This window comes from Lactuca sativa, chromosome 4, assembly GCF_002870075.4.
Source record: "Lactuca sativa cultivar Salinas chromosome 4, Lsat_Salinas_v11, whole genome shotgun sequence".
Lineage (NCBI taxonomy): Eukaryota > Viridiplantae > Streptophyta > Magnoliopsida > Asterales > Asteraceae > Lactuca > Lactuca sativa.
This window is the reverse complement of record NC_056626.2, coordinates 74,319,787-74,347,400: the sequence shown is the minus strand read 5'-3', so window position 1 is coordinate 74,347,400 and position 27,614 is coordinate 74,319,787. Positions and strand designations below refer to the sequence as shown.

Here is a 27,614-nt window from a genome sequence, read left to right as displayed (position 1 = left end):
TGCATTTTGATGGAAAATTTTGGGTACCTAAATGTGGTAAGTCTAGAAAGTTGTTAAGTAAAACTTATAGTAAAATCTAATCATTGTTGATACCTACAAAGAAATAGGAATAAATTAATATGGATTTTATTATGAAACAACCTGTATATCATAGAGTCATGATTCCATTAGGTTAATTTCGGACTGATTAACTAAGTTAGTCTATTTCGTTCATATGTGTGTGCAAGAGCATCTGGATATATTATCTCTAACTGAGACAATTGATTCACCTCCAAATTTTTGAAAATATTTGAAGAGCATATAGGATCGAAAGTCCTTATGATCACGTTCTATTGATTTTGGTGGTAGAAGGGAAGAACATCTAACAATCTTTGAATTTAGATACAGTAACACTTACCACTCTTGTATCTGAATAAAAACGTATGAATCATAACCCCTACATGTTGGAACGGAGTGTAAAAACCATTATTTGGGCAGGAGATGGTGCAACAAAGTGAATACACGATCAAAGAGATATGTGAGCATATACTTATTGCTCAAGAAAGACAGAAACAATACGTTAGCCGAATATGAAGACCCTTGGAATTAAAAGTGTGGGAAATGGATAGATTGTCAGGTATCACCTTCGAATGGAATCATTCATTTTTGAAAACTACGAAAGTTGAACTAAGACTCATTAGACCTTTTTAAATAATTGAGAACTAGGTGTAAGACCCATGTATTACATGAGTTTATATATATATATATATATATATATATATATATATATATATATATATATATATAAAATTTTAACAATTTGAAAAGTTTGAATTTATAAGAAATATGAGAAAATTTTGAATTATTAAAATTAATGAAGATTTAATGTATTGCATGCATTACATATATAAACCCTTTCTAGTAAATACATTACATATATATTACCTTACATATTAAATGTGGAATTTTAATTTAATAAAATGACAAGTGAAAAATAGAAAATTCAAAAATTTTAGAAAATGACATGTGTCCAAATGAAGGAGATGATGACCTGTGGCAAAAAGTTCATTATTTATTAGGGAGGAAGTGGGATCCATAACCTACAAATTAAAGTTGCTTAAGAAACTTCACATAATTCATAATGATTTCAAATATCAAATTTATGAATGCCACTTGAGATTAAAAAAAATAGAGATCTCGAGATTCACTTCAGCAACATATTTCTCATTTGCCGTTCTAACGCTCAAGCGTAACAGTAGCAACGATGTATGCCTAATCATAAATGATTAAATGAAAAAGAGGTCTAATCATATATGATTAAGGTTCTAAATGGCATGAGGCTTGGTGTGGCGGTAAGGCCAAACCTCAAGCTTAACGAGCCATGACGTGCCATGCTGTTTTTCAAGACGTGATGTAAAGCAATGATTTTATATTAATTTATAATTATATTACCACATAAATTTAAATTTATAACAAATATAACTAGTTTTTAGAATTGTTATATCAAATACTAATAACAAAAGATTAACAAAAAACACAATAGTTGTATCAACGATTAAAAAAGACATAACAAATAGCAAAAAAACATGTCTCAAACAAAAAAGAAGTGCCACAACGCGCCATGGCATGCCATATCACGTCTTGTCATGTGTCACGCTTAACAATAATGTTATGAATCTTCTCTTAACGGCGAAGCCACGACTCACGGCAGGGCACGCCTTGGCGCACCTTCTAGAACACTATATATGATTATACATATATGTATGTTCATAGATTGAGTAATCATATATGATTATGACAGTTGGTAGTAGAAGAGGTGGTGATGGTATAAGTGACGAATGTGGCAGTGGTGGGGTCGGATGGTATCAAAGGTGGTTGTAATGGTGGTGACGGAGTAAAAAGGAACGTGTGGCAATATATAATCCTTTATGATTATAATTGGTTTATTGTGTCGGAGGGTTAGAGGGGCAGATGTGAAATATATGACTGATTTTGAATCTCAATATCTCTGTTTTTTTTTTTTTTAATATCAACGGAATGTACATTTCTCTGTGTGTGTGTGTGTGTGTATATATATATATATATATATATATATATATATATATATATATATATATATATATATATATATATATATATATATATATATATATATCAAATAACAAAGATCTCAAAGGCATGATGCTATTTGAGGACGAGACAATATATATACTACTAGCGTACTATTGTTTACATTAGGGTCCTTGGTGTAAGTTTATGCTCTATATATCTTATCATGTACGCCTCCCACAGAAAAAAAAATCAAGTCATTTGGACACTAATATAAAGATTAAAGAAGTTATGCTTTACATGATGAAACCACACTTTGTGTTTAGCATGGGCACTAAGAAAGGTAGATTTATAGTTTTGATTATGAGTGTAGCGCGAGTTAGGTATTGGAGAAATTCAGCACGATCTAACATCTATTGCGTCGAATTAAAGTTTTTAAATACTAAAAATGTCATAAATCATTTCAACTCATTTTTCTTCATATCTGCTCTAGAGGATAAAAGAATACCTTGAGATTTTGGGCCAATCTAAGTTGATTTGGAGTGTGATAAATGAATAATTGATAATTTTTAATCATATATTATCAAGCTTGGAAGATATGCATCTTGATCTACATCTTCTGCTTCAAATAAGGTGGGGTTGGGTTGTGTTAACGTTGCGAAAGATTTCACTATAGACCCAATTCTGTAAATTTATAGTTTTAATGTATTTTATATGATGTGATTACCCTATTAATTATCTTATAACATGATGAATGGAGCAAATCCATGTTGTTCTTGATGAAGGGTTTAAAAGTGAAGAAGGGTAATGTTTAACTTAGGAAATTGGTAAGATAGTTAGTCTCATTGTTGTAAATAAGTTTTTTGAGATAGTAAGATTTAATTTACGGTTGCATAATAGCTAAACTACAGGATAAGAGGTTAACAGTTCAAGATTAAGTTAATAAACTTGCCGTTTACAAAGCAAAAAAAAAAAATCAAAAAAAGGGGGACTAATCTCAGCTATTTTAAATACATTAATCATTATGACTTCAAATTGATGAAACCTAGGCTTAATACCGTCGACTAGTCCATTTGGCTAACATGAAGGTTCCTAATCTAACAACTAACTAGGAGGTCATGGGTTCAATCCCGTACAGAAGAGATATTTAATTGTTTGTCGTTTCAAATAAAAAAGTATTGGACTGTGAAGAGTTGATGCTACCGACGTGGCAGCTCCTTCAAGGCGTCGTAATGTGGTATCACAACTAGAGGAGAAGTTTTTTTTGACCAATTGGTGATGTGAAGGTGATTCTTGGTGCTTGCTTTTTCTAGTGTTTCATTGAAGGTGAAAAGGGTATTTAGATGATGTTCCAATTTAGTCTTCACATGTAATTTTCGCTTAAGATTAATGAAAAGAAAACAAAAGCACAAATTCCAAATTTAACTATAATGGATGTATTCTTTTTCTTGTTAAAAAAATTAGACTTTTAATTGGGTTACAAAGGCAAGTTCGTTTAGGTTTCGTTCATTAAACTGCCTTTGTTTTGAGTTTGCGATTTGTTTCTTGGGGACCCTCTACAAAGATTGTGTCAGAAGTGGAGTCTCAAAGATTGCATGCCAAATGTTCGATAAAAGTTCTCAAAGACGTCAAGTAGTGTTCTTCGGGTTCAAAAATAGGGGTTTGACTATCATTTCAAAGGGATCGAATAAGGGGTGAACGGGTCTCAATCAGGTGGCAATCCAGTTGATTTTCATGGGGTTTTTCGATCAAAGGAAGTAGTTGACATATTTGACAACATAGAGGATGTTTCTTCAAGTAGTATTGGGTATGTTTCTAAGGAAGAATGGTCTATGGTGGGTGGAGTTTTAGTTCAAGGCACATGTGTTGCAAAAGAAACAAAGAACGTGGTTTTCACTTGTCGGAAAGAGGCTAGTAAGTAAGGGTGAGATAGAGTATATGGAAAGAAGAAGGTAAAGAAATGACTATGGTAGTGGTGTCATGGGATACCAGTTTTGGTCTCGTCCAAGAGGTGTACCGTGTTGAGTTGGGTCTTTAATGGTGGATTTGTATAAGGATGTTCCTTAAGGTGGAGTCGAGTGGGTTATTCTTCGATTGCTTGGGTTTGGTGCAAAAGACAGGTTAGACCGTCGGTTAGATATGGGTTCGAGGACATAGGAGCCTACATAGATGATGGGTGGGTATTACTTGGTGGGAGGCGATGTTTGGCTCGATAGGGGTGGGTTGTGGGTTAAGGCGATGTTTCGAAAAGGTAGACGGGTCAACTACCAAGGAAAATTTTCACCCGTAGTGTGACATGTGATTTTTTTATTGTGGTCTCATTGAAGGAAACTCAAATGGCCCAACCAGGTTGATTTTTTGGTCTATCTGATGGTGGATCGCATTGTACGTATTTGCAGGTCTGAGTATATAGGGTTATACAGGTCTGATAGGCATGCTTCGGTGGCGAGAAGTTAGGTAGAGATTGAAAGTGAAGCTGGGACAACTCCAAGGTGTTTGTTTTGGTGACCCGAATGTTTTGCTTGGATACGGTCGACTATCCAATGTTGTTTCAAGTTTCGAATAAAATTTGACTTTCAATTTTGAATGATAGGATTTAGTTTGTAAGCCAAGGTGAACATTGTAGATAAAAGGTGGCTTAAAACTTAAGTCTATGGTTCGTAAATAATTAAGACTTCACTATGGGGGCCATTATTAATTAGAGCTGGTAATGGGTCGACCTAAGTTTGGTTCGGGTTCAACTCATTTATTAATTGGGTTGAAGATTTCAATCTAATCCAACCTTTTTATTTAAATGGGTAGATATTTCCAACCCAACCCAACCTTTCAAATAAATGACTTGTCACCAGGTTGACCCGTTTGTATAATTCCTAACTTAACCTATTAAATATATGGGTTAAATTTTGGTTAACCATTTTAAAATAGAAAAGTAAAATAAATTAACTAAAGATTAAACCGCATAAATTAGTTCATAACTTATGTAAACTTTCAAAGTATAATAAATGTATAACCATAATTCAAAAATACAAAAAAATTGTTCAAATAATATTAAAGATATGTAATTTCGAAATAATTTTGATGAGTGACTAGTGTTGTCAGCATAAAGAAAAAAGATAGGAATTAGAATTGCATTTTTTAAAACATAAATAATAATACAAAATTGTAATTTATAAATTAATACTTAGATTAATACATGGTAATATTTAAATAATTATATATATATATATATATATATATATATATATATATATATATATATATATATATATATATATATATATATATTAAAGTTAAATGAGTTGGTGGGTTGAAAACCTGTTGACAACATTACCCAACCAAACATATTTAATTATATAAGTTAGGCGGGTTAATTCATTTTTCTTAAATGGATTGAAAATTTCAACCTAACTTGTTAATTTTGAATTGGATTGGATTGGTGGGTTGAAAATTTCAACCTTACCTATTAATTTATAAATTAATATTTAAATAAATATTAAATTATATATATATATATATATATATATATATATATATATATATATATATATATATATATATATATATATATATATATATATATATATATATATATTAAAGTTAAATGGGTTGGTGAGTTACAATTAGTCAGTCATGTTTTATGGTATAACACATAATTCTCTTCTATTCATAAATCGTCATTATATCCTACTTTATTAAATTTTATACTTATATCTTGTTTAGTTTTTTACTAAATAATATAATTTGCTAAATATTCCATAACATATTGTAGCTTTTTACCTTTCTTAGGCGACTTAAAAATAAACAATTGGTACCAGTTAATTCACAAATGGTGATTACATTATGACTTCCGGTTTCCTCTCTAATGCCACAACCAGCGCTAGCATAATTTACACCAGTGCTGATCTCTTCGTCGGTTGCAGTAGCATAAGGTGGAATAAAGTCATCGAAGCCAAGAAATTGACCTGAAATTCATCATCCAAAGGATATGTTGATTATTACTGTCCATATTTTTCACGTATAGAAAATGAAAAAGAAAACCGACTTTTGAGGAATTGATCACAAGATCATGAAAAGAATATAAAATATTTAGGAACAAAAACAACACCAACATTAATATTTTTGTTATAAAATAATGCTGAAGATTGTCCAACTCTAGATACATGGTTATAAAAGCACTGCCTATTCGATCCCTTGTCTTATAATTTAATCTAAACTTAAGGCTTCAATATGAAGTGGTTATCAAGTTCACCGATTTTTAATTTTTTAGAAATTATTTCATCTTTGTATAACAATAGTAACGCGCAAAATAATAAGTACTTATCTTGATTACTTTTGTAAATGTGGAATGTTCATTTTTTATTGGTTGGCTGAAGATGCAAATTGTCAAACAAAATGAGAGAGAGAAAGAAATAAAGAGAGATACCGATAATATCTGCGGTTGTCCGACCGTTGCAGAACCTGCCAGTATCAACTTTTGGAAAATCAATCCCATAAGGACGGTAATTGGCTTTCCATTTTGAGTAAAGTTCATTGTTGTTGCCATTATCGACTAATGAGTCTCCAAAGATGAAGTAACATGGTACTTTTGGTTCACTGGAAACTTTGTATGTCCCAAAGTGCCATAATAATATAAAGACGTGGACTAAGACTAAAAAGCTCGACTCGTGAGCCATTTTTGTTGGCATAAAAGGAGAGGGATTACGATAATTAATTTTTTGTGCTATCTTCCTCTTACTTAAAGACAAAAGTGGTGGGGAACTAAGTTAGGCAAAATAGTAGAAAATTTGGTAAAAACTAAGTTCATGCGTATACTTTAAAAATCAGTTACTACTACAACATGCATTGAAGTTATAAGAATTGATTATACTAAAATATTAGGCCACATATATCAAAGCTCGAGATCATTGACGCTAGATAGTATTGAAATCATTATCTTATCTCTCCTTAAAGCCTCTATAATAGTAAGTTTAATGAGAGAGTTGAATAAGTGATAAATCTATTTGTCATTCAATGGATTAAACTTTACTACAGTGAAATGGATTAAATTTTACCATAGTGAGATGTCACATTGACATTCAATTAATTTGAAGTTTTATGGTCATTGAACTTTTCAATGGGAAAAAAAAAGTTTCTAAATCGTAAATATTTACTATGAATTGGGTTGCTTCAATTTTATATTAAATTTTATAGAGTTCATTATATTGTATAAAAAATTGATAGTGTATGAAATATAAAAAAATGACATGACAATCTATTAAACTCTATTGTGAATGCTCTTATAACCTCAACCAACAACCAAAGGGCTTCAAAAGAAACATTGATTACAATAAATTAACATCATAAAACAACGATAAAAGCTCGAATCATGACCTCGCTTTTTTTGAAAATGATCACTTCTTTCTTATAGATTATTGAAAGAGACGGATGATATTAATCAATAGAAAATGTCCTATTGGCTTGCATGTTTCTTAAATGAAACAATATAGCATATTACGTAACACTTCATGGCACACCTTATTGCAGAAAATGTGTATCATTTAGTCATACTCAACATTAAAGTTGAGCTAATTGGCTTATATCATATGGGGAGGCGTCCTTTTGTGAAACTCCAGAATATGATCTTGTTGCAATGATGTTATTCGAAACTTCTGTTGGATGTAAACCATCAAAGAAAATAGAGACAGACCGCATAGGGCAAGGAATCGACTTTGGAATGCATTGTCCATCTTTTCTTACTAGACAACATGGAGAATTTGGCATGGGCACATCTGAAATATAAATATGCATCTTACAACTCTAATGAACTTTCAAATATTTTGTTTAACATTTAAAAATTACTTTGTAACTTTTTACTTGATTCATAATTTCTTTTTTTTTTTGAAAAATGCAGCATGCTTCATATATGCATACACCTAATTGCATTGAGGAGTTATATAGTAATTAATTAAGCCACGAAACCAGTTTTGTCCATGTGAATCTAGTTTCATTACTACTCGGACTTTACCTCCTAGAGGTGACAAAATGCTCCCAAGGTTGATGAAGGTGAATTTTGCATCTGATTTCTTATGGTTAAGTGTATGAACAAGAGCTTTAAGCCTATCATTGAATAATGTAACTGCCTCATTCATCTTTTGTACGCACGGTTTGCCATATGTGCCAAATTTGTTTATAAAAATTGGGCTACACCCAATAGGAGCCAGACTAAACACCGCAATCTTCCTGCCCCCCAAACTATACAAAGTCTATCGTACATCAAAATGTTAGAAACATGCATGCATTATTAAGCATTCCCAAAAGAGTTACCTCATGTTTGAATCTCACAGGTTTTAACTTTAAATTGACATGTCGTTCTAAGAATGTAGTTTTAGCAACATGAAAGGGAGATGAGAATGAGCAAGACCCTTTCTAGGAAAAATCGTACAATAAACCTAGATAAAGAAAAAAATGAATTATAATATGTGTACCTTTAGTTGTCCAGAGTATTGGTTTATAAGTACTTTTGCGTATTGACGCTTGGTATACATGTGGCTTGTATTGTAAAGGTCGGGCATGAAGTAGTTGTTGATGTAATCGTTGCTTCCTATATTTACAATGTAGATGCATTTTCTTAGGAATTTTGTATTCTTTTTCAAGTGTGAAATTCGTGAAATTATGGACTTGTGATGAAGTAATTGCCTATCCATGCTGAAGCGATCACCCTGTGATGAAAGAAAATGCATATAAATTTATTATGTCTCAAGACTTAATGGAAAAAGTAGCTATACATGAGGATAAATTCAACCAAATTAAAATAGATGTAGTTTAGCCGTTATCTTCATTAAAATGCCAAATTAATTTCTAAAGCGACTTGATAACATGGAAATCCTATTTGTAAGGAAATGAATTTCCATCAATAAACGTGATTTCTGAGGCTTCTTAGTATACCATTAAATAAAATGCATGTTGTAGGAGTCTAGTTGCAAATGAAGATTACCATATGACTTCCCGTTTCTTTCCGAATCCCACTACCACCACTGCCATAGTTTACTCCAATGCTGATTTCTTTGTTAGTTGCAGTAGCATATGATGGAATGAACTTATCAAAGCCTAGAAGTTGACCTTAAGCAAGTATGTAATTTGTTAATCTCAATATTATTGTTGTCAATATTTTTTACATATTATATATATATATATATATATATATATATATATATATATATATATATATATATATATATATATATATATATATATATTAAGCCGATCAGAATAAATGTCCAACCAAGAACACAAACTAACAATATTTTGCCATTGAATAAGCTAAATAAGTCATCCAAAATATATAAAATTGTAACTACAAGATATAGAGAATTTAACATGGTTGGACTAGGTTATGCAAGAAATGTGGTTTAAACTACCTTATGGAATCATTAGAATACAAACATATTCATCAAAATCCACTATTATTTATCTTGCATGTGTGCCACCAGAGAGATACGACACAATGAAAGTGTAACGAAAAACTAAACATGTCCACTTTTAAGAGGGCTCAAAGTCAAACTCTATAATACAATTATTTACAAATTAGACTCTTAGGCATAGTATTTATGTCACTAAACACCACAATCTCCACCTTAATAAAGACACCAAGTCCATTTAACAGTTTTTGTATTTAAGGAGGAATCTATAATAAAAGAGAGAAAACTCCCTACCGAGTTCGATCATGAAAGCTTTGATAAAAAAAAAACATATATATTGCATAAACATTTCGTCGCGTTTATGTTCTCCCGACTTCTCCCCAGTTAGCGCATACAGGAATTTTGATAATTGGGGGTAGTAGCCGAATCCAAGATTTAAACACATTTTTTTCCCGCTTGCATCAAATGACAAAATAATCGGTCGGAAAATTTTGGTTATGTGGGCTGGTTTTTTTTGTTTTGTTTTGCTTTTTTTTAAAGAGTTATCGGGTAAGTTTGTTTATAATATAATCAATCACTTTTTATATAATAATAAAAGGGCTAAAAAAATCAACTTGTACACCTATCAAAACAATTAACCATTGGTCATGAATATAGTTTTGAGAGCAACTATACATTGATCTAGAGAAATAAAATATTATATATTTTAACAACATTTGACCCACCACGATGTTGTGGATTTGATTAAATTATAATAAAGTTTATGTTATTAATCGTAGGGGAAGGTTTAATGGAAAATGCACAATTAGTGCAACACATGGCTGAACTAATGAAACCATGACAATTCATCATTTTAGAGTAAACTTCATAAATACTTTTACAATACATTATTTACGAATAAAGAAATGGAAATGTATCACTTGATCATTAGTTCCAACATATGTTAGTCATAATTATGCATTTTCTATTAAACCTACATCATTAGTCCTATAATAGATTGATAATCCATAAGGAATAAGTTCGTAAAAATAAATGTGTAAGATGGTAGGTAAATAGAAACTTAATTTTTTGACTAGATAATAGGTTTATACATTGCATTTCAAGAATTTGTTGAGGGAAAGTATTAAGAGTTTTAAATGTTATTTCGTTTGTGCAACCTAAACTTGAAATAAGTGATATTGCTATAAAAATTTACTTAAATTGTTTGAGTTAGGTGTATAAAGATGGGAGGTTGTAATGTAAAAGTCTTAGAAGCCAGTGGACATAAAGAATTTATCTAAAAGCTAAGAAGAACCAAAATTCTTAAAAAATAAAAACTTGGAGTTGTATGGCTCACTTTATGTTTAATGGGTTTAATTTGACAACCTCATTTTTCTCTTGAGTTCTCCTTCCGACTAAATCCCAAGGGTAGTAACCCTACTCCATCTCTTGTGTTCTGGTGAACAGATAGAACTTATCGGTCAACATGGTTGGTAAATAGTGATCTTCAACATCATCTCAAGGGGTACCATCTATTTATTAACATATGTTTGGGGGCACCACATATATTTAAAAAACAAGATCAAAATTTTATTAGAAAATCACCACTTCTTTTGCCATTGAGGGCACCAGCCCCTATCTCCTATCTAGATCTACCCCTGCTTCTCCTCAACCTTTTGTGGAGGTGAATGACTAGTGTATTCATAGAAAATCCAAGCTAATGCGGCAAAAGAAAATAGGATTTGAATATTGAGAGTTTTAGGAAGTTATCATGTCTATATAATAGTGTGGTGGGTGATTAGAGTATTCTAAACTACAAGTGTTTGGGTGTTCTTCATAATAAGGTTGAAATCATATAGGATATGAAATCTACGAGTTTCTTATTTATCATAATTGGGGTGGAACTTTCCTATTGATTTGTTGAAAAGTGAAGAATAATGTTTTTCTTAAACGACACATATATTAAAGAAGAGCTACTAACAAGGACATAGCTACAGAGAAAACAAGAATTACTTCGATTGTAAGGCTTTACTAAGTGACCTCAACCACTCTAAGAATTAAGTATTCAAATTTTTACATCTAGATCTAATCCACATAAAATGCGGAAGTCTAACATCAATAAAGAGCACCTCGCTGCATCCTTTTTTCTTCCTGAACACCATGTCATTTCTTAACCTCCATGTACACCAAAACATGTCACATATGATGCTGCCAAAACCCATTGTTCTTGGGTTAGATCCTTCCACCTGTCCAATATCCTTGTTAAATCGCCATAGTTTGAAGTCGTGAAACATATTAATCCCACCATTTTCTTAGTTTACTCGAGACCACTTTTATAAACCCAAAATCAAATAGTAAGTTCTCTATCGACTTTGTTTTTTCTGAGCATAAATCACACAAAATTCTATTCATTTTATTGCTATTTTATCAAGGTTATCTTTCATAGGAATATGATTAAGGATTATTTTCTACCTAATCATATTAGCCTTACACACCACCCCCTTATTCCACTTAGCATTTGCATTGTTGGAATATAGAATTTCCATATCAATATAAGACCTTAACAAAGCAACCGTAAAGTTCCCTTCCCCTTTAGGGTTGCATCTCCAATTATCTTTCTTTGACGGATCTAACTACACACCATTACTTTTTCCCACTAGACGTATGGGATTTTATTTACGTTATCTTCCCCAGAAAACATTATGTGAAGACTTTCAAGCTTGCTAAGCATACCTTTAAGGATACAAAACATAGAAAACAAATAGACTACAAGGCTTCCAAGAACATACTTAATGAGAGTCAATTTATCTCCCATAGGGATTACATTCACCTTCCACAAGTAAAGTCTTACAAGTGAGCGATTATGTAACAGCCCGAAATCTCAGGTATTATTATTATTATGTTTTGGGGTGATTTAAGAGGGGACTCGGCGAGTTGGAGCCTAGACTCGCCGAGTAGGATCGCAGACTTGGTCGCGGGATCGCGACTGGACTCGACGAGTCCAGATATGGACTCGGCGAGTCGACGCTGTTTAGCGAAAACCCTAACCGTTCAGGTTTGGGACGTATAAAGGAGACTTATTGGCCGTCATTATTCATTTTAGCCTTCTGAAAAGAACCCTAAATCGATTGGGTGCATCTGGAGCAAGGATCATAGGCCATTATTGATTATAGAAGAGTGATTGTGCAAGGAAGAGAAGAGATTGCTAAGGGAGCAGCAAGGGGGTCACATTCTGAGGATTGGGGACACAGAGAATACATCATCCAGGTAAGAATTCGTGTATGCTCTGCTATATTGATGAATTTATGGATTTAGGGTTTATGGAACCCTTGTGTGATTAGATTGACTGTGACCCTATTTCCCTAAACGAGTGTAAACCTGTATTGAGACCCTTGGAGGTCCAGAATGTCCCATGTCTATGCATTTCGGGAATTGATGAAGGTTTTGGATTGGAATCCTTATGCCTTAGGTCAAAATGTAAATTATGAATCAGATGGTGTATCATGAGCACTGAAATGAGGACTTCACGTGGTAGATCATTCTAGGAAGGCCAGACCTAGGAATGGTCGAAGCAGTTCTGACCTTAGGATGCAGTTTGAGCGGTTGCATGGCATGGACTCGCCGAGTTCGATGAGCAGACTCGGCGAGTAGCTTGAAGATTTACTGGGACTCGTCGAGTTGTTCTTCACACTCGGCGAGTTGAGTCGGGGTGGCCCCGCGATTCTTCCAGGAGTAACTCGTCGGGTCAAGGAGGATACTCGACGAGTAGATAGGGAATCCCAGAGAGTTGGAGGACGTCTAGACTCGCCGAGTCGCCATGGTACTCGCCGAGTCCGGTCGAGTTGACCGTTGACCGTTGACCAGAGTTGACCTAAGTCTGACTTCTTAGGGATAGTCACACTTAGAAGGTATATGTGTTAATGAGATATGTGATGTTATAGGGAGGTTGTAGCTCGTCGGATTGTGCACGAGTGATTTCAGGATTTGCTAGCTTTCAGCATTCACGAGGTGAGTCTTCTCACTATACTGTACCCGGAAGGGTTTGACTGTGTGACCGGAAGGTCAGATACGATATGTGATATGTATGCTATATGTGGTAAGATATTTGTTATATGTGCTATGTATGTTATGTGGGCCGGAAGGCAATATGTTATGGGCCGGAAGGCGAATATGTTATGGGCCGGAAGGCGTAGTGTTGATGACCGAAAGGTCAGGGCCTGGAAAGGCGTATGTGCGTAAGTTGTATATTGGGGAACTCACTAAGCATTTATGCTTACAGTTGTTATGTATGTGTTTCAGGTACTAGCGAGGACCGTGGGAAGGCGCCGGCGTGATCGATACACACCGAAGAATGCTTTTATGATCTTGGGATTTTGAATATTTGTAATTGACAGAATACTTAAACTATTTATGCCTTGTTTTGAATGGAAATAATTATATTTTAAAAATGAAAAATTTGTTTAAAAATTTGCGTTGTTACAATTGGTATCAGAGCCAGGTTTGAGGGATTCGGGTGCACCTTCGGGGGTAACTGAACTCAAACCGAGGATTTGAGGAAACTTTTTAAATAAAGGCATAAACTTTTGTAAATGGTTTTGTGGTAAGCAAGAAAGAAGCAGTGTGTACGATCAGTCAGCGCCCGAACGGTAAAGATCCCCAAAATACCTTACAATATTATATGATATGAATTGTTATGCATGCTAGAAGACTAGGTAATCATGATAGGACTAGAGTGGCCTGATTTGTGATGCCTTAGTCTAGGGAAGTTTGCCTATATGAGATGCTTTGCTAGTATGCGGGTAGATAGTGCATATCAGAAGTAAAGTACTCACTATCCGGAGTTTGGGGAGGAAGACTTGGGATGAACACTGATGCGGTGTGGTCGGTAGTATTGGGCCCGTACTACCGAGGACACCGGGTCAGTGGGAGGCCCAAGTAAGAATCCCTGGATATCGGAGACTGAGTAGGGTTGCGTTATCGAGTGCGATTACACTCGCTGGAGTCTCTGATAGTTTATGTTGTATTTCAGAGACATCATTGTTAGACCACGGCACGGAGCGAGTTCGAGCGGTGTGAGTGACGAGGAGATTCGTCAGATGATTCACGAGGAAGTAGCGGCGGCGATCCGGGCTGAGACCCCGGAGATGTTTGGGTCTATTAAGACCACCCTGATGGAGACGTTCGATGAGCGGTACGCCGCATTGACTGAGGCTGCAACCGCTGCAGCTACCGCAGCTGTGGCCGCTGCTAGGCCACAGGGGGGTGACTCGTTGCTGTTCCGAGAGTTCAGCAACACGAAGCCACCAGAGTTCGATGGGACGCAGGATCCGATTGCTGCGATGAGGTGGATCGCAGATATAGAGGGGTGCTTCTACACTTGTTCATGCCCGGAGCACCTGAGGGTACGGTTCGCTTTGAACCAGCTCCGTCTGGGAGTGAAGGACTGGTGGAAGTTCGTGACGGCAAACTTCACTTTGGCAGAAACTACGGCAGTGACATGGGAGGGGTTCACTGCCATGTTCAGGGATGAGTACGTTCCCCCGGTGGAGCGGGAACGATTGGTTCAGGAGTTCTTAACCCTCAAGCAGGGTACTGACTCGGTGGCGGCGATCACGCGGAAGTTTCATGAGAGGGCGATGTTTTGCCCCGAGCTGGTGGCCACAGAGCAGGCTCGGATGAGCCGGTACTTGGGTGTTCTGAGGAGGGAGATCCGGGAGTTTGTGTCAAACTCCACTTACCATACTTTTACTGAGCTTCAGGCGAATGCCAGGAAGCGTGAGATCGAGTTAGAGACTCGGGCCAGGGAGGAGGCCGAGTCTCAGCAGGCAGACCAGCGGCCGGCTCAGTCTCAGCCGGCAGCCAAGCTGATCAAGTCCGCCGATTCGAGGACGGGAGGTTCGAAGAGCCGCACTTGCGGAAAGTGCGGCAAGGGTCACGATGGGGCGTGTCGAGCCGGTGCTTGCTACAAGTGTGGCAAGGAGGGGCACATTGCTAGGGAGTGTTCCAAGGGATTTACGGTTTGCTTTCATTGCAACCAGACCGGCCATCGGAAGGCCGAGTGCCCTCAGCTTCATCAGGGATCTGCACCTACTACCAGGACTACTGAGACTCGACCGGTGAAGGTCGAGGCCCCGAGGGCTCGTGGGAGAGCCTTTCAGCTGACTGCGGAGGAGGTCCGCGCTGCGCCCGATGTTGTGGCAGGTATGTTGTAATTCATGTATTTATTTTTGATGTCGAGATGTTATGCTTATGTTATTATATGCGTAGGTACTTTCCTTGTGAACTCTGTGCCTGCCTTAGTGTTATTTGACTCTGGTGCGAGTAGGTCCTTTGTATCTTTAGCCTTTAGTCAGCATATCAGCGTTAATCGTGAGTCTTTGAGTCGGCCTTTGAGAGTTTCTATAGGTGAAGAGAAATCGATTTATGCCACGGAGGTTCTTCGGGGATGTGTGCTAGAGATTTTCGGGGTTGGGTTTCCGATTGACCTGATTCCTATTGTGATGGGTGACGTCTGTGTCATCGTGGGCATGGACTGGTTGAGCCGATTCGGCGCTGTCATCGACTGTGAGCGTCAGTTGGTGACTATACGAGACCATAGTGGGGGAGTTCTTTCGGTGTACGGCGAGGGTACCCGTTCGGGATCAGCTTTTTGTTCGGCCGCTAGGGCGAGGCAGTGTCTACAGCAGGGCTGTAAGGGTTTTGTGGCGTATGTGATGGATACGCGGGAGGTTTCCGAGAGACCGAAATCAGTTGAGGAGGTTCCTGTGGTGCGCGAGTTTTCAGATGTTTTCCCCGAGGAGTTGCTGGGAGTACCTCCTGTGAGGCAAGTAGAGTTTGGTATTGACCTGGTTCCGGGGGCAGCGCCTATTGCTAAGGTGCCTTATCGTCTTGCACCTCCAGAGATGCAAGAGTTGTCCTCGCAGCTCCAGGAGTTGCTGGGGAAGGGATTCATTCGGCCGAGCAGCTCGCCGTGGGGAGCACCTATTCTGTTCGTCAAGAAGAAGGATGGTTCACACCGGATGTGTATTGATTACCGGGAGTTGAACAAGTTGACGGTCAAGAACCGTTACCCGTTACCGAGGATCGATGATTTATTCGATCAGTTGCAGGGAGCGTCTTGGTTTTCCAAGATCGATCTGAGGTCAGGGTACCATCAGGTGAGAGTACGGGATGGGGATGTCCAGAAGACAGCGTTTAGGACGCGATATGGGCATTATGAGTTCGTGGTGATGCCTTTCGGGCTCACCAATGCCCCGGCGGTGTTCATGGATCTCATGAATAGGGTATGCAGACCGATGTTGGATCGGTCAGTGATTGTATTTATCGACGACATTCTGGTGTATTCTAGATCTAGAGAGCAGCATGAGGAGCATTTGAGGGAGGTCCTCGAGGTATTGAGGTCGGAGAAGCTTTATGCAAAGTTCTCCAAATGTGACTTCTGGCTGCGGGAGGTCCAATTTCTAGGACATGTTGTCAATCAGAAAGGGATATTGGTCGATCCGGCCAAGGTTGAGGCGGTGATGAGTTGGGAGGTGCCGAAGTCACCTTCTGAGATCAGGAGCTTCCTTGGGTTGGCAGGGTATTATCGGAGATTCATCAAGGATTTCTCCAAGATCGCAGTGCCACTCACCAGATTGACCCGGAAGGGTGTTGCATTCTCATGGGGGCCCGAGCAGCAGACCTCCTTTGAGACACTTCGCCAAAGGTTGTGCAAAGCCCCGGTATTGGCTCTCCCGGAAGGGATGGAAGATTTTGTAGTATATTGTGACGCTTCGATTTCGGGACTGGGTGCAGTGTTGATGCAGAGGGGTCATGTGATAGCGTATGCGTCGAGGCAGCTGAAGCCTCATGAGGCGAGATACCCCACGCATGATTTAGAGTTGGGAGCAGTAGTGTTCGCTCTCAAGATTTGGCGTCACTACCTGTATGGGGTTCGATGTACGATCTATACGGACCATAAGAGCTTGAAGTAATTGATGGATCAGCCCAACCTAAATATGCGTCAGAGGAGGTGGTTGGATGTGGTCAAGGATTATGATTGTGAGATCCTGTACCACCCAGGTAAGGCTAATGTGGTAGCCGACGCGTTGAGCCGCAAGGCGGAGAGCACTCCATTGCGAGATGTATGCTTGAGACTGACTGTGATGACTCCTGTATTGGATGCTATTCGTGGGGCACAGGCCGAAGCGGTGCGACCAGAAATGCAGAAGAAAGAGCGGGTTGTGGGGTTAATTTCAGAGTTCGTTCAGGATGGTCGAGGGCTTATGACGTTTCAGGGCCGGATTTGGGTACCGTTCGTGGGCGGTACACGTATTACTTTGATGGAAGAGGCTCATAGATCGAAATTCTCGATCCATCCCGGTGCTACGAAGATGTATTTGGACTTGAGGAAAGAGTATTGGTGGCCCTGTATGAAGAGGGACGTCGCATGGTTCGTTGAGAGGTGCTTGACCTGTCGTAGGGTTAAGGCCGAGCACCAGAGACCGCATGGCAAGTTACAGCCATTGGAGATCCCCGAGTGGAAGTGGGAATAGATCACTATGGATTTCATCACCAAATTACCGAAGACTGCCAGGGGAGTTGATGCAATTTGGGTGATTGTGGATAGGTTGACGAAGAGTGCACACTTCCTTGCCATCAGTGAGAGTTCTTCAGCGGAGAAGTTGGCGGAGACATATGTGAGAGAGGTGGTATCTCGGCATGGGGTACCGATTTCGATTGTTTCAGACCGTGATGTGCGTTTCACTTCCAGGTTCTGGAAGAAATTTCATGAGGAGCTGGGTACTAAATTGCATTTTAGTACCGCATACCATCCCCAGACACACGGTCAGAGCAAGCGGACGATTCAGACGCTGGAGGACATGCTTCGAGCATGTGTATTAGACTTCGGGGGTAGCTGGGATGCGTATTTACCCTTAGCAGAGTTTTCCTACAACAACAGCCATCATTCGAGCATTGGTATGCCACCTTTTGAGCTGTTGTATGGTAGGAGGCGTCGGACCCCCATTTGCTGGGGAGAGGTGGGACAGAGAGTGATGGGTAGCACAAAGATCGTGCTTCAGACGACAGAGCAGATTCAACAAGTTAGACAGAGGTTATTGACCACCCAGAGCCGACAGAAGAGTTATGCAGACAGGCGCCGATCCGAGCTTGAGTTTCAAGTCGGCGACTTCGTTCTCCTGAAGGTCTCTCCTTGGAAAGGAGTGATTCGATTCAGGAAGAGGGGCAAGTTGGGGCCCCGGTATATTGGGCCATTTCGTGTGATTGCAAGGGTAGGTCGGGTAGCCTATCGGTTGGAGTTGCCAGCGGAGTTGGGACAGATCCAAGACACGTTTCATGTGTCGCAATTGAGGAAATGCATAGCCGATGAGTCGGCAGTGGTTCCATTGGAGGATATCCAGGTGGATGCGAGCCTGAATTATGCTGAGAGACCAATGGCCATCAGGGATCGGAAGATCAAGGTTCTGAGGAACAAGGAGGTACCTCTGGTGTTGGTTCAGTGGCAACACCGTAAGGGATCGGAAATGACTTGGGAGCCGGAACGTGAGATGCGGGAGCAGCATCCGGAACTATTTGCAGAGTGAGACTTCGAGGGCGAAGTCTAATCCTAGTGGGGGAGAGTTGTAACAGCCCGAAATCTCAGGTATTATTATTATTATGTTTTGGGGTGATTTAAGAGGGGACTCGGCGAGTTGGAGCCTAGACTCGCCGAGTAGGATCGCAGACTTGGTCGCGGGATCGCGACTGGACTCGACGAGTCCAGATATGGACTCGGCGAGTCGACGCTGTTTAGCGAAAACCCTAACCATTCAGGTTTGGGACGTATAAAGGAGACTTATTGGCCGTCATTATTCATTTTAGCCTTCTGAAAAGAACCCTAAATCGATTGGGTGCATCTGGAGCAAGGATCATAGGCCATTATTGATTATAGAAGAGTGATTGTGCAAGGAAGAGAAGAGATTGGCTAAGGGAGCAGCAAGGGGGTCACATTCTGAGGATTGGGGACACAGAGAATACATCATCCAGGTAAGAATTCGTGTATGCTCTGCTATATTGATGAATTTATGGATTTAGGGTTTATGGAACCCTTGTGTGATTAGATTGACTGTGACCCTAGTTCCCTAAACGAGTGTAAACCTGTATTGAGACCCTTGGAGGTCCAGAATGTCCCATGTCTATGCATTTCGGGAATTGATGAAGGTTTTGGATTGGAATCCTTATGCCTTAGGTCAAAATGTAAATTATGAATCAGATGGTGTATCATGAGCACTGAAATGAGGACTTCACGTGGTAGATCATTCTAGGAAGGCCAGACCTAGGAATGGTCGAAGCAGTTCTGACCTTAGGATGCAGTTTGAGCGGTTGCATGGCATGGACTCGCCGAGTTCGATGAGCAGACTCGGCGAGTAGCTTGAAGATTTACTGGGACTCGTCGAGTTGTTCTTCACACTCGGCGAGTTGAGTCGGGGTGGCCCCGCGATTCTTCCAGGAGTAACTCGTCGGGTCAAGGAGGATACTCGACGAGTAGATAGGGAATCCCAGAGAGTTGGAGGACGTCTAGACTCGCCGAGTCGCCATGGTACTCGCCGAGTCCGGTCGAGTTGACCGTTGACCGTTGACCAGAGTTGACCTAAGTCTGACTTCTTAGGGATAGTCACACTTAGAAGGTATATGTGTTAATGAGATATGTGATGTTATAGGGAGGTTGTAGCTCGTCGGATTGTGCACGAGTGATTTCAGGATTTGCTAGCTTTCAGCATTCACGAGGTGAGTCTTCTCACTATACTGTACCCGGAAGGGTTTGACTGTGTGACCGGAAGGTCAGATACGATATGTGATATGTATGCTATATGTGGTAAGATATTTGTTATATGTGCTATGTATGTTATGTGGGCCGGAAGGCAATATGTTATGGGCCGGAAGGCGAATATGTTATGGGCCGGAAGGCGTAGTGTTGATGACCGAAAGGTCAGGGCCTGGAAAGGCGTATGTGCGTAAGTTGTATATTGGGGAACTCACTAAGCATTTATGCTTACAGTTGTTATGTATGTGTTTCAGGTACTAGCAAGGACCGTGGGAAGGCGTCGACGTGATCGATACACACTGAAGAATGCTTTTATGATCTTGGGATTTTGAATATTTGTAATTGACAGAATACTTAAACTATTTATGCCTTGTTTTGAATGGAAATAATTATATTTTAAAAATGAAAAATTTGTTTAAAAATTTGCGTTGTTACAGATTAACACAATTGTATTTATCAACCATAAGAATAGTTATTAGTTTAAAATAATACTTTGTGTAATTTGTGTATATCTTGTATTTATCTTATTTTTCACATGATACCTCTTCTCACGTATCAAAAACTGATGGCACAAATTGATGGCTCGTTTAAAGCTCCATCTCCAACCATCATTCAAAAGGGTAAAGAAGTCGTGAATATGACCTACACTACCTGGTGCGATAATGATCAAAAGGCACTAATCATCTTAAACTCCTCTCATTCTGAGGAAGCTCTTTCTGAAGTTCTGGGTCTCTCAACCTTTGATGAGATATGGACTGCACTCAAACATGCCTATAGTCACTCATCTGTTGAGAAGGTTCAAAGTCTTCATGACCAACTTAGACAATTGATAAAGGGTTTGTCCTCTATTTTTGAGTTTGATAGTAAATTCAAACGTCTGTGTGATCAGCTCTCTGCAATTGGTCACCCCATGGAACATATAGATAAATCTCACTAATTTTTATGTGGGCTTGGATCTTCCTTTGAAAAGTTCTCTACAACAATACAAGCTTCTCGATAGGGATTAGTATTTCATGATCTTGTGTGTCAATTAGAAAGTCATGAATTATTTCTCAAATCAATGCATGGTTCATCTTCTTCACCCATTGTTGCTTTTGTTGCTGATTCTTCTTGATCAAACAACTCTTCTTGAGGTCGAGGTTGATTCTCTTCTTCTCGTCGAAATGGTCGAGGTCGTAGACGTCGTTCTCCACATTGTCAGTTATGTAGAAAAGAAGAGCACTATGCTAATCAGTGCCCCAATCTTGCCTCCTAAGAAAGTCACATTTATTCCCTTGATGTTAATCTTGCAAAGGCATTTCACTCACAATGTCATGTTACTAATTCAAATCCAAATTGGTATGTTGACTCGAGAGCATTTACTCACATGACATCCTCTGCTAAACACTTATAACATGTCTCTCTTGATTCGGGCAATACGACTGTCACCTTTGGTAATGGTCATACTTTAAATATTTTGCATAAACGTCATTCTAATATTTCTCATGATATTAAGTTGTGTGATTTCTTGGTAATACCATATGTTAGCAAGAACTTACTCTCTATCAACAAACTTACAATTGATAAAGGACAATGCTTACCTTTTCAATTGAATGATAAAGTAAATTACACGAATGGTCCCTATGGTTGGTTTGGGGTAATTTGCGCGCTTGGTCCCTAACTTATATTTTTAACTCGGAAAGTCCCTACTGTTTGTTTTTGTTACGCGTTTGGTCCTTACTGTTTGTTTTTGTTACGCTTGGTCCATATCTTATCTAAAAATACTATTATTTAACTATGGAAAAATTGTGCGGTAGATAAGGTAAGGTGATGGGTGTGTTTATTTAAATAAATTAAAAAATCAAGGGCAAAATAGTTTTTTTAGGTAAGATAAGGACCAAACACGTAACAAAAACAGTCATTAGGGACCTTTCGAGTTAAAAAAATAGTTAGGCACCAAACAAGCAAATTACTCTAAACTATAGGGACCATTCGTGTAATTTACTCTAAATGATAAACATTCTTCTAATCCATTAGATTTAGTTCATTATGGATTTATAGGGGCCTTCACCTGTTTCTTCAACCGATGTTTATCACTATTATTTGGTTTTTATTGATGATATCTCGCGCTTCAGCTTGTTTTACCCACTAAAAGGTATCTCTGGTCTTATACGATATTGGAATCTTTTTTAAAGTTTGTACATAATTAATTATCACAAAAAGTCAAGGTATTTCAAATGGTGAAGGCACTGAATTTGTTAAATACTGTTTGCAAAATATTTGAGGACAATAGGACTTTTTAGTTTTCACTGTTTATTTTGTCCTTATACTCTATAGAAAAATGGACGAGAGGAAAGAAAATATTTCACATTATGGAAACCGGTTTAGCCAATCTCTTCAATTCTCATGTTCCTGCTCAATATAGGGTTGATGCATTTAGTACGGCGGCCTTTATCATCAACAGATTGCCAAGTAAACTTCTCTACAACAAAACTCCATTTGAGATTTTATATTCATGAGTTCTGAATTATCATAATTTTTTAGTTTTTGGTTGTCTTGTATTTCCATATCTACGAGTCTATGCTAAACATAACCTGTCACCACAAAGTCATATGTGTGTTTTTCTTCGCTACTCTTCTCAGTATAAAGGGTATCGATGTCTTGATCCAGTTACATCTCAGGTTTTTATTACTTGTCATGCTTGTTTTGATTAACAAATCTTTCCCTTTGCAAGTTCGCGTTCATCACAAGAGTTGGACAGCCTCTCGTTAACATCATTTACTCTTGCTTCACCGGTATAACTTAATATTAAGGATATTTATGCTCATTCTCACACACAAAGTTCTGTACAAAGTTCCCCAATTTGTTCTTCTTTTGCTACTGATGTTGTTGGTGAACATTGCCTAAATCGTGATTTATCTTAGTTTCGACATCGGCCTGATCCTGTCGCTATTCAACCTAACACATCAGGCACTAGTCCAATGCAAACTTCTCTTATTCAGTCCCCACTTGTGTCTGAGACTATTTCTGATCATCCCACTCAAACCGATATGGTTGTTCCTTCGGTTTTGCATCCTCCAACATCTCCTAGTGATACAACTACACCTTTCGGTCATGTTTCTTCCACTCATCATATTCAAACTCATTCAAAGTTAAATTTTTTTAAACCCAAACATGCAATTGATCTTGATTTCACCACTCATCATATGTTATGCTTGGCTTTATTTGTGTCTCATGACCCTAAAGGATTTAAATTAGCAGCAAAACATCCTAAATGGATGTTGTCCATGCATGATGAAATCAATGCACTCAAACATAATGATACATGGGCATTGGTACCTAAACCTAAAAACAAAAATGTAGTTGGTTCAAAATAGGTTTTTTGTACGAATACAACTCAGATGACACTATTGAACGACTCAAAGCCCGACTTGGTACTTAGGGCTTCACACAAGTTCTGGGTCTAGATAATTTACATTCTTTCAGTCTTGTAGTCAAGGCTGCTACTGTTCGTATCATCTTATCTCTTGTTGTTATTAATCAGTTAAAACTTCATCAACTTGATGTTCAGAATGCCTTCTTTCACGAGGGTCTTAATGAGACCAGTTGTATGGAGGAACCTCTTGGGTTTGCTGATTCACAGTTTCTTGATCACGTTTGTCAACTCAAAAAGGCTCTTTACGATCTTAAACAAGCTCCTCGAGCTTGGTTTCAACGTCTAAGTGCTTTTCTTATACGTGATGGATTTACTTGCTACAAAGCTGACACATCATTGTTTGTTTTCAAACGGGAATCATGCATCGCATATCTTCTTGTCTATATTGATGATCTTATTCTGACCGAAAATCATGAAAAAAGTTATTACTTCTTTCGTTCGTCGATTACACCAAGAATTTGTGATTAAAGATCTTGGTGAGTTAAAGAACTTTCTTGGTTTAGAGGTGGCTTATACAGATGATGGTTTATTCATGAGTCGATCCAAGTATGCATGAGATATTCTTGAACGAGCAACCATGATTGATTCTAAACTAGTTCGCACGCCTCTTGCTCCTAACGATACATTTATTTTAAAAGGTACTCCTTTTCACTCTCCAAACCTGTATCGGTCTCTGGTAGGTGCGCTTCAGTATTTAACCATTACTAGGCCAAATATTTCTTATTATGTGAACCAGCTTAGTTAGTTTCTACAATCTCGTACCGATTCACATTTTCAATGTGTCAAACGTATACTTCGATATATTAAAGGCACTTATTCATTTGGGATCACCTTCCGGAAACCAGCTGATGTTGCTATTCTTGGTTATTAAGATGCTGATTGGGTTCACTGTCTTGAAACTAGGTGCTCTATGTATGGTTATTCAATCTTCTTGGGTGTTAATGTTGTTTCATGGAGTGCTTAAAAGCATCCCATTATCTCTCAATCTAGTTATAAATCTACGTATCGAGCCATGGCTAACACTGCAGCTGATATTTTTTGGATTACACATTTACTGCAGGAACTATACGTTCTGCCATTAGTTCGGCCAACACTTCGATGTGACAACCACAGTGCCTTATTCTTGACTCAGAATCCGGTCTCACATAAGTGAGCTAAACAAATTGATTTGTATTATCATTTTATACGAGAGCTTGTTACTTTTGGTAAGCTATACACCAAATTTGTTTCGACCAAGCTTTAGGTGGCATACATCTTTATGAAAAGTCTTCCAAGATAGCAGTATAAATGCTTTCGTGCCATGTTACGATTGGGACCACCACCGTTTTGCTTGAGGGGGGATGTTAGCCTAAAATAATACTTTATGTATATCTTGTATTTATCTTATTCTTCAAGTATCATTATTGTAATTTGTTGTTATATAAATATACACATATCCCACATATTTTGGTGGTAAGATTTACCTCAATCAGACTGGATCCTTGTTTGCCCCATCAATATTCAGAAATTTCTAGACAATTTAAAAAACTTTTTAAAGCTTACAAGGGTATTAATTCATTCCCAAAACACTTCTACTCGTCCTCGAATCAAAGAATCTAGCCTCGTTTGACTCATGATTAAAGAATCCTACAAAGATCAAGCTACTACCAAAAATGTTCATCATCTTTATCATCTATCACCATGTTGGCTAATTCTTCACATAATCACAACCTGAAGTAGTTTTGATTTATTTTATCGTATTATAAAGTAGGTTTGAACCTTTCAAATTCGGTAAACAATGTGTTTGGATTTTTATATTTTTTAATCATTCCATGATGTTCCATTACATTGGTTTAAAAAGTATTTGATTGATTTTAGCGTAATAAGTTGCAATCTTGATTTATATTTTCAATCATTAAAACCAATGTTACGAAATGCATTCAATCTATAGATGAGCTTTAGAACTAGATCGGTTCGGAACCAAAATCAGATTTGCTATACTATAGGAATCAAGAACCTGACTGCGGGTGCAATGTCGGTTCCGGTTTCGGTCCCAATCCCGATCATTATTTTCGGTTATTTTTCAACCAAGAACTAGTTGATATGTTGTAGATGATATGTTGACTTCTCGGGCCTTTAGATAATTCAATATTTAACAAAAATTTTAGTTTATACATTCTAAAATGAAGTAAAAACACTAAATTACATGCTTAAAAAATAAAATAATTTCGATTTCATATGAGTGAGTTACACACATTTTAAGAAGAGTGACAAATTCCAAAAAGAAAAAAGTCTTCCGAGGCGTATAATTGATTCAATACCTAACTAAAATACATGTTTTTATAGTTTAAAATAAAGTATAAACTCCAAATCACATGCTAGAAAAAAAATTAAGTAATTCAAATTCATATGAGTGAGTTGTGCATATCTAAAAAAACAGGATAAGAATTAAAAAAAATGCTAAAATATAAAATACGCAACATTGATATTATATGTCTTGGAGTTTGTATCTGATTCAATATCTAACAAGTATGTGTTTATATACTCTATAATGAAGTACAAACACCAATTACATGTTGGAAAAAAAATCAAGTAATTCTAATTTCATATGAGTAAGTTACACACATTTTAAAAAACAGGTTTAATTCTAGTTTTTTAACCGGGTTTTTTAGAACCGAACCCGTATTAGAACCATAACTGATTTTTTATAAAATTAGAGAACCAATAAGAACCAATAACCAGACCTTATTACTAAATCGGGTCCGATCTCGGTTCAGTTTTGGTTCGATTCTGAAGGTTCTAAAGCTCATCTCACATCTTCAGCTTTTGGTTTTCCTTTTATCTTTAATCTTTTATTTTTATTTCATTCATCCTTTGTTTCCTTCTTTTGTTTCGTTTGGTAGAAAAGTTTGTGCCAACTTTTCCAATTTCTACCTTTTGAGCGATAAGTCAACATCTCTTTTTCATTCTTTCCACATACAAACTTATTTATCGATCTAACAATAAGATAACATTCGTTCATAGACATGTTGTTTTTTAATCCAGGAAAGATTTGTGATCAATAAGTAATTCTTCATTTTTAAGTAAGAGTTGTATCTATAATAATATGTTATTAATCCAACAGTTTGGTCTAATTTTTTAAAATCAAGATGTGCATACCCAGCTAGATATATATAGGCAACGCCGACGAACATTAAAATATTTCTATTTTCTTTAATATAAATATGAGACAGACAAAGAATAAGAGAATCATTTATTGGTGAACTAAAGCAACAACGCCACCAACTTTTTGTAATAAGAATAAACAAAAAAAAGATACTGTTATAATTTGTGCATTTATTTAACAAAAACATTCATCTTTAGAACCCGTTATTTGTTTTCTTGACTAGCATAACTAAAGGTATATACAATTCACAAATGAAGATCGTCAAACAAAATAAGAGAAAGAACGAGAGAATATTATACCGATGATATCTGCTGAGGTTCGACCATTCGTAAACCTGCCGGTATTACCTTGAGGAAAATCGACCCCATATGGCGGGTAATTGACTTTACACTTTGTTTTCAATTTATTGTTGTTGCCACTGTCGACCAAGGAGTCTCCAAAAATGAAGTAGCATGGGACTTGTGGTTTGGAGGACACCACAAATGCTACTACGTGTAATAACACTATAAATGCATGGACGAAGAGTAATCGGTCAAGCTCGAAAGCCATGATAGTTGGAGTTTGAAGATGAATGATAATAGCTCCGAATGCAAAACAAATGCGAGGATTTAATTTCTCTTTAAAGAAATAGAGAAGGCGAGGTGGACAATTGAGTTATTTTGACAACTACTAACGTGGGAGTTTGTTGTCTAAATCAAGTTATTAAAAAGCAAAACGGTTTTCTAAACCATCACATTTATCATGTATTTTAAACTATCTAGATTGTATTTCTTTTAATAATTAATTTTTTTTGAATGACTAATTTATGAAGAATCAAATAATCTCCTACTTTTTCATCCTACTAGA

The 27,614-nt window shown here is 37.4% G+C and overlaps 2 protein-coding genes across 2 annotated transcripts in view; both read right to left on the bottom strand.

Annotated features, from left to right (window-relative positions):
• Positions 1-6,731, bottom strand: part of LOC111886765 (GDSL esterase/lipase At1g29660) — a 17,824-nt gene extending 11,093 nt beyond the window's left edge. The window contains exons 1-2 of the mRNA XM_023883009.3: positions 6,452-6,731; positions 5,866-5,990 (exon numbers count right to left, since the gene is read on the bottom strand). Coding sequence (XP_023738777.2) covers positions 5,866-5,990; positions 6,452-6,713 — 387 coding nt within the window. The 5' untranslated portion in view covers positions 6,714-6,731. The remainder of the gene's footprint in view (positions 1-5,865; positions 5,991-6,451) is intronic.
• Positions 6,732-7,581: 850 nt separating this feature from the next.
• LOC111886830 (GDSL esterase/lipase At1g29660) lies at positions 7,582-27,317 on the bottom strand. Its single transcript, XM_023883076.2, has 5 exons — positions 27,068-27,317; positions 9,002-9,126; positions 8,493-8,726; positions 8,033-8,270; positions 7,582-7,796 (listed from the first exon to the last, which is right to left on the bottom strand). The coding sequence occupies exons 1-5, from the start codon at positions 27,315-27,317 to the stop codon at positions 7,582-7,584; spliced, it is 1,062 nt and encodes a 353-aa protein (XP_023738844.1).
• Between the last annotated feature and the right edge of the window lie 297 nt (positions 27,318-27,614).

Excerpts from the sequence above, each read along its gene's own strand:
- LOC111886830 (XM_023883076.2), bottom strand. The coding sequence starts at position 27,317 with ATGGCTTTCGAGCTTGACCGATTACTCTTCGTCCATGCATTTATAGTG. Across the intron at positions 9,127-27,067 it reads AACCTCAGCAGATATCATCG|GTCAACTTCTAGGCTTTGAT; the intron begins GTATAATATTCT and ends TACTTGCTTAAG. Across the intron at positions 8,727-9,001 it reads AAGAAACGGGAAGTCATATG|GGTGATCGCTTCAGCATGGA; the intron begins GTAATCTTCATT and ends CTTTCATCACAG.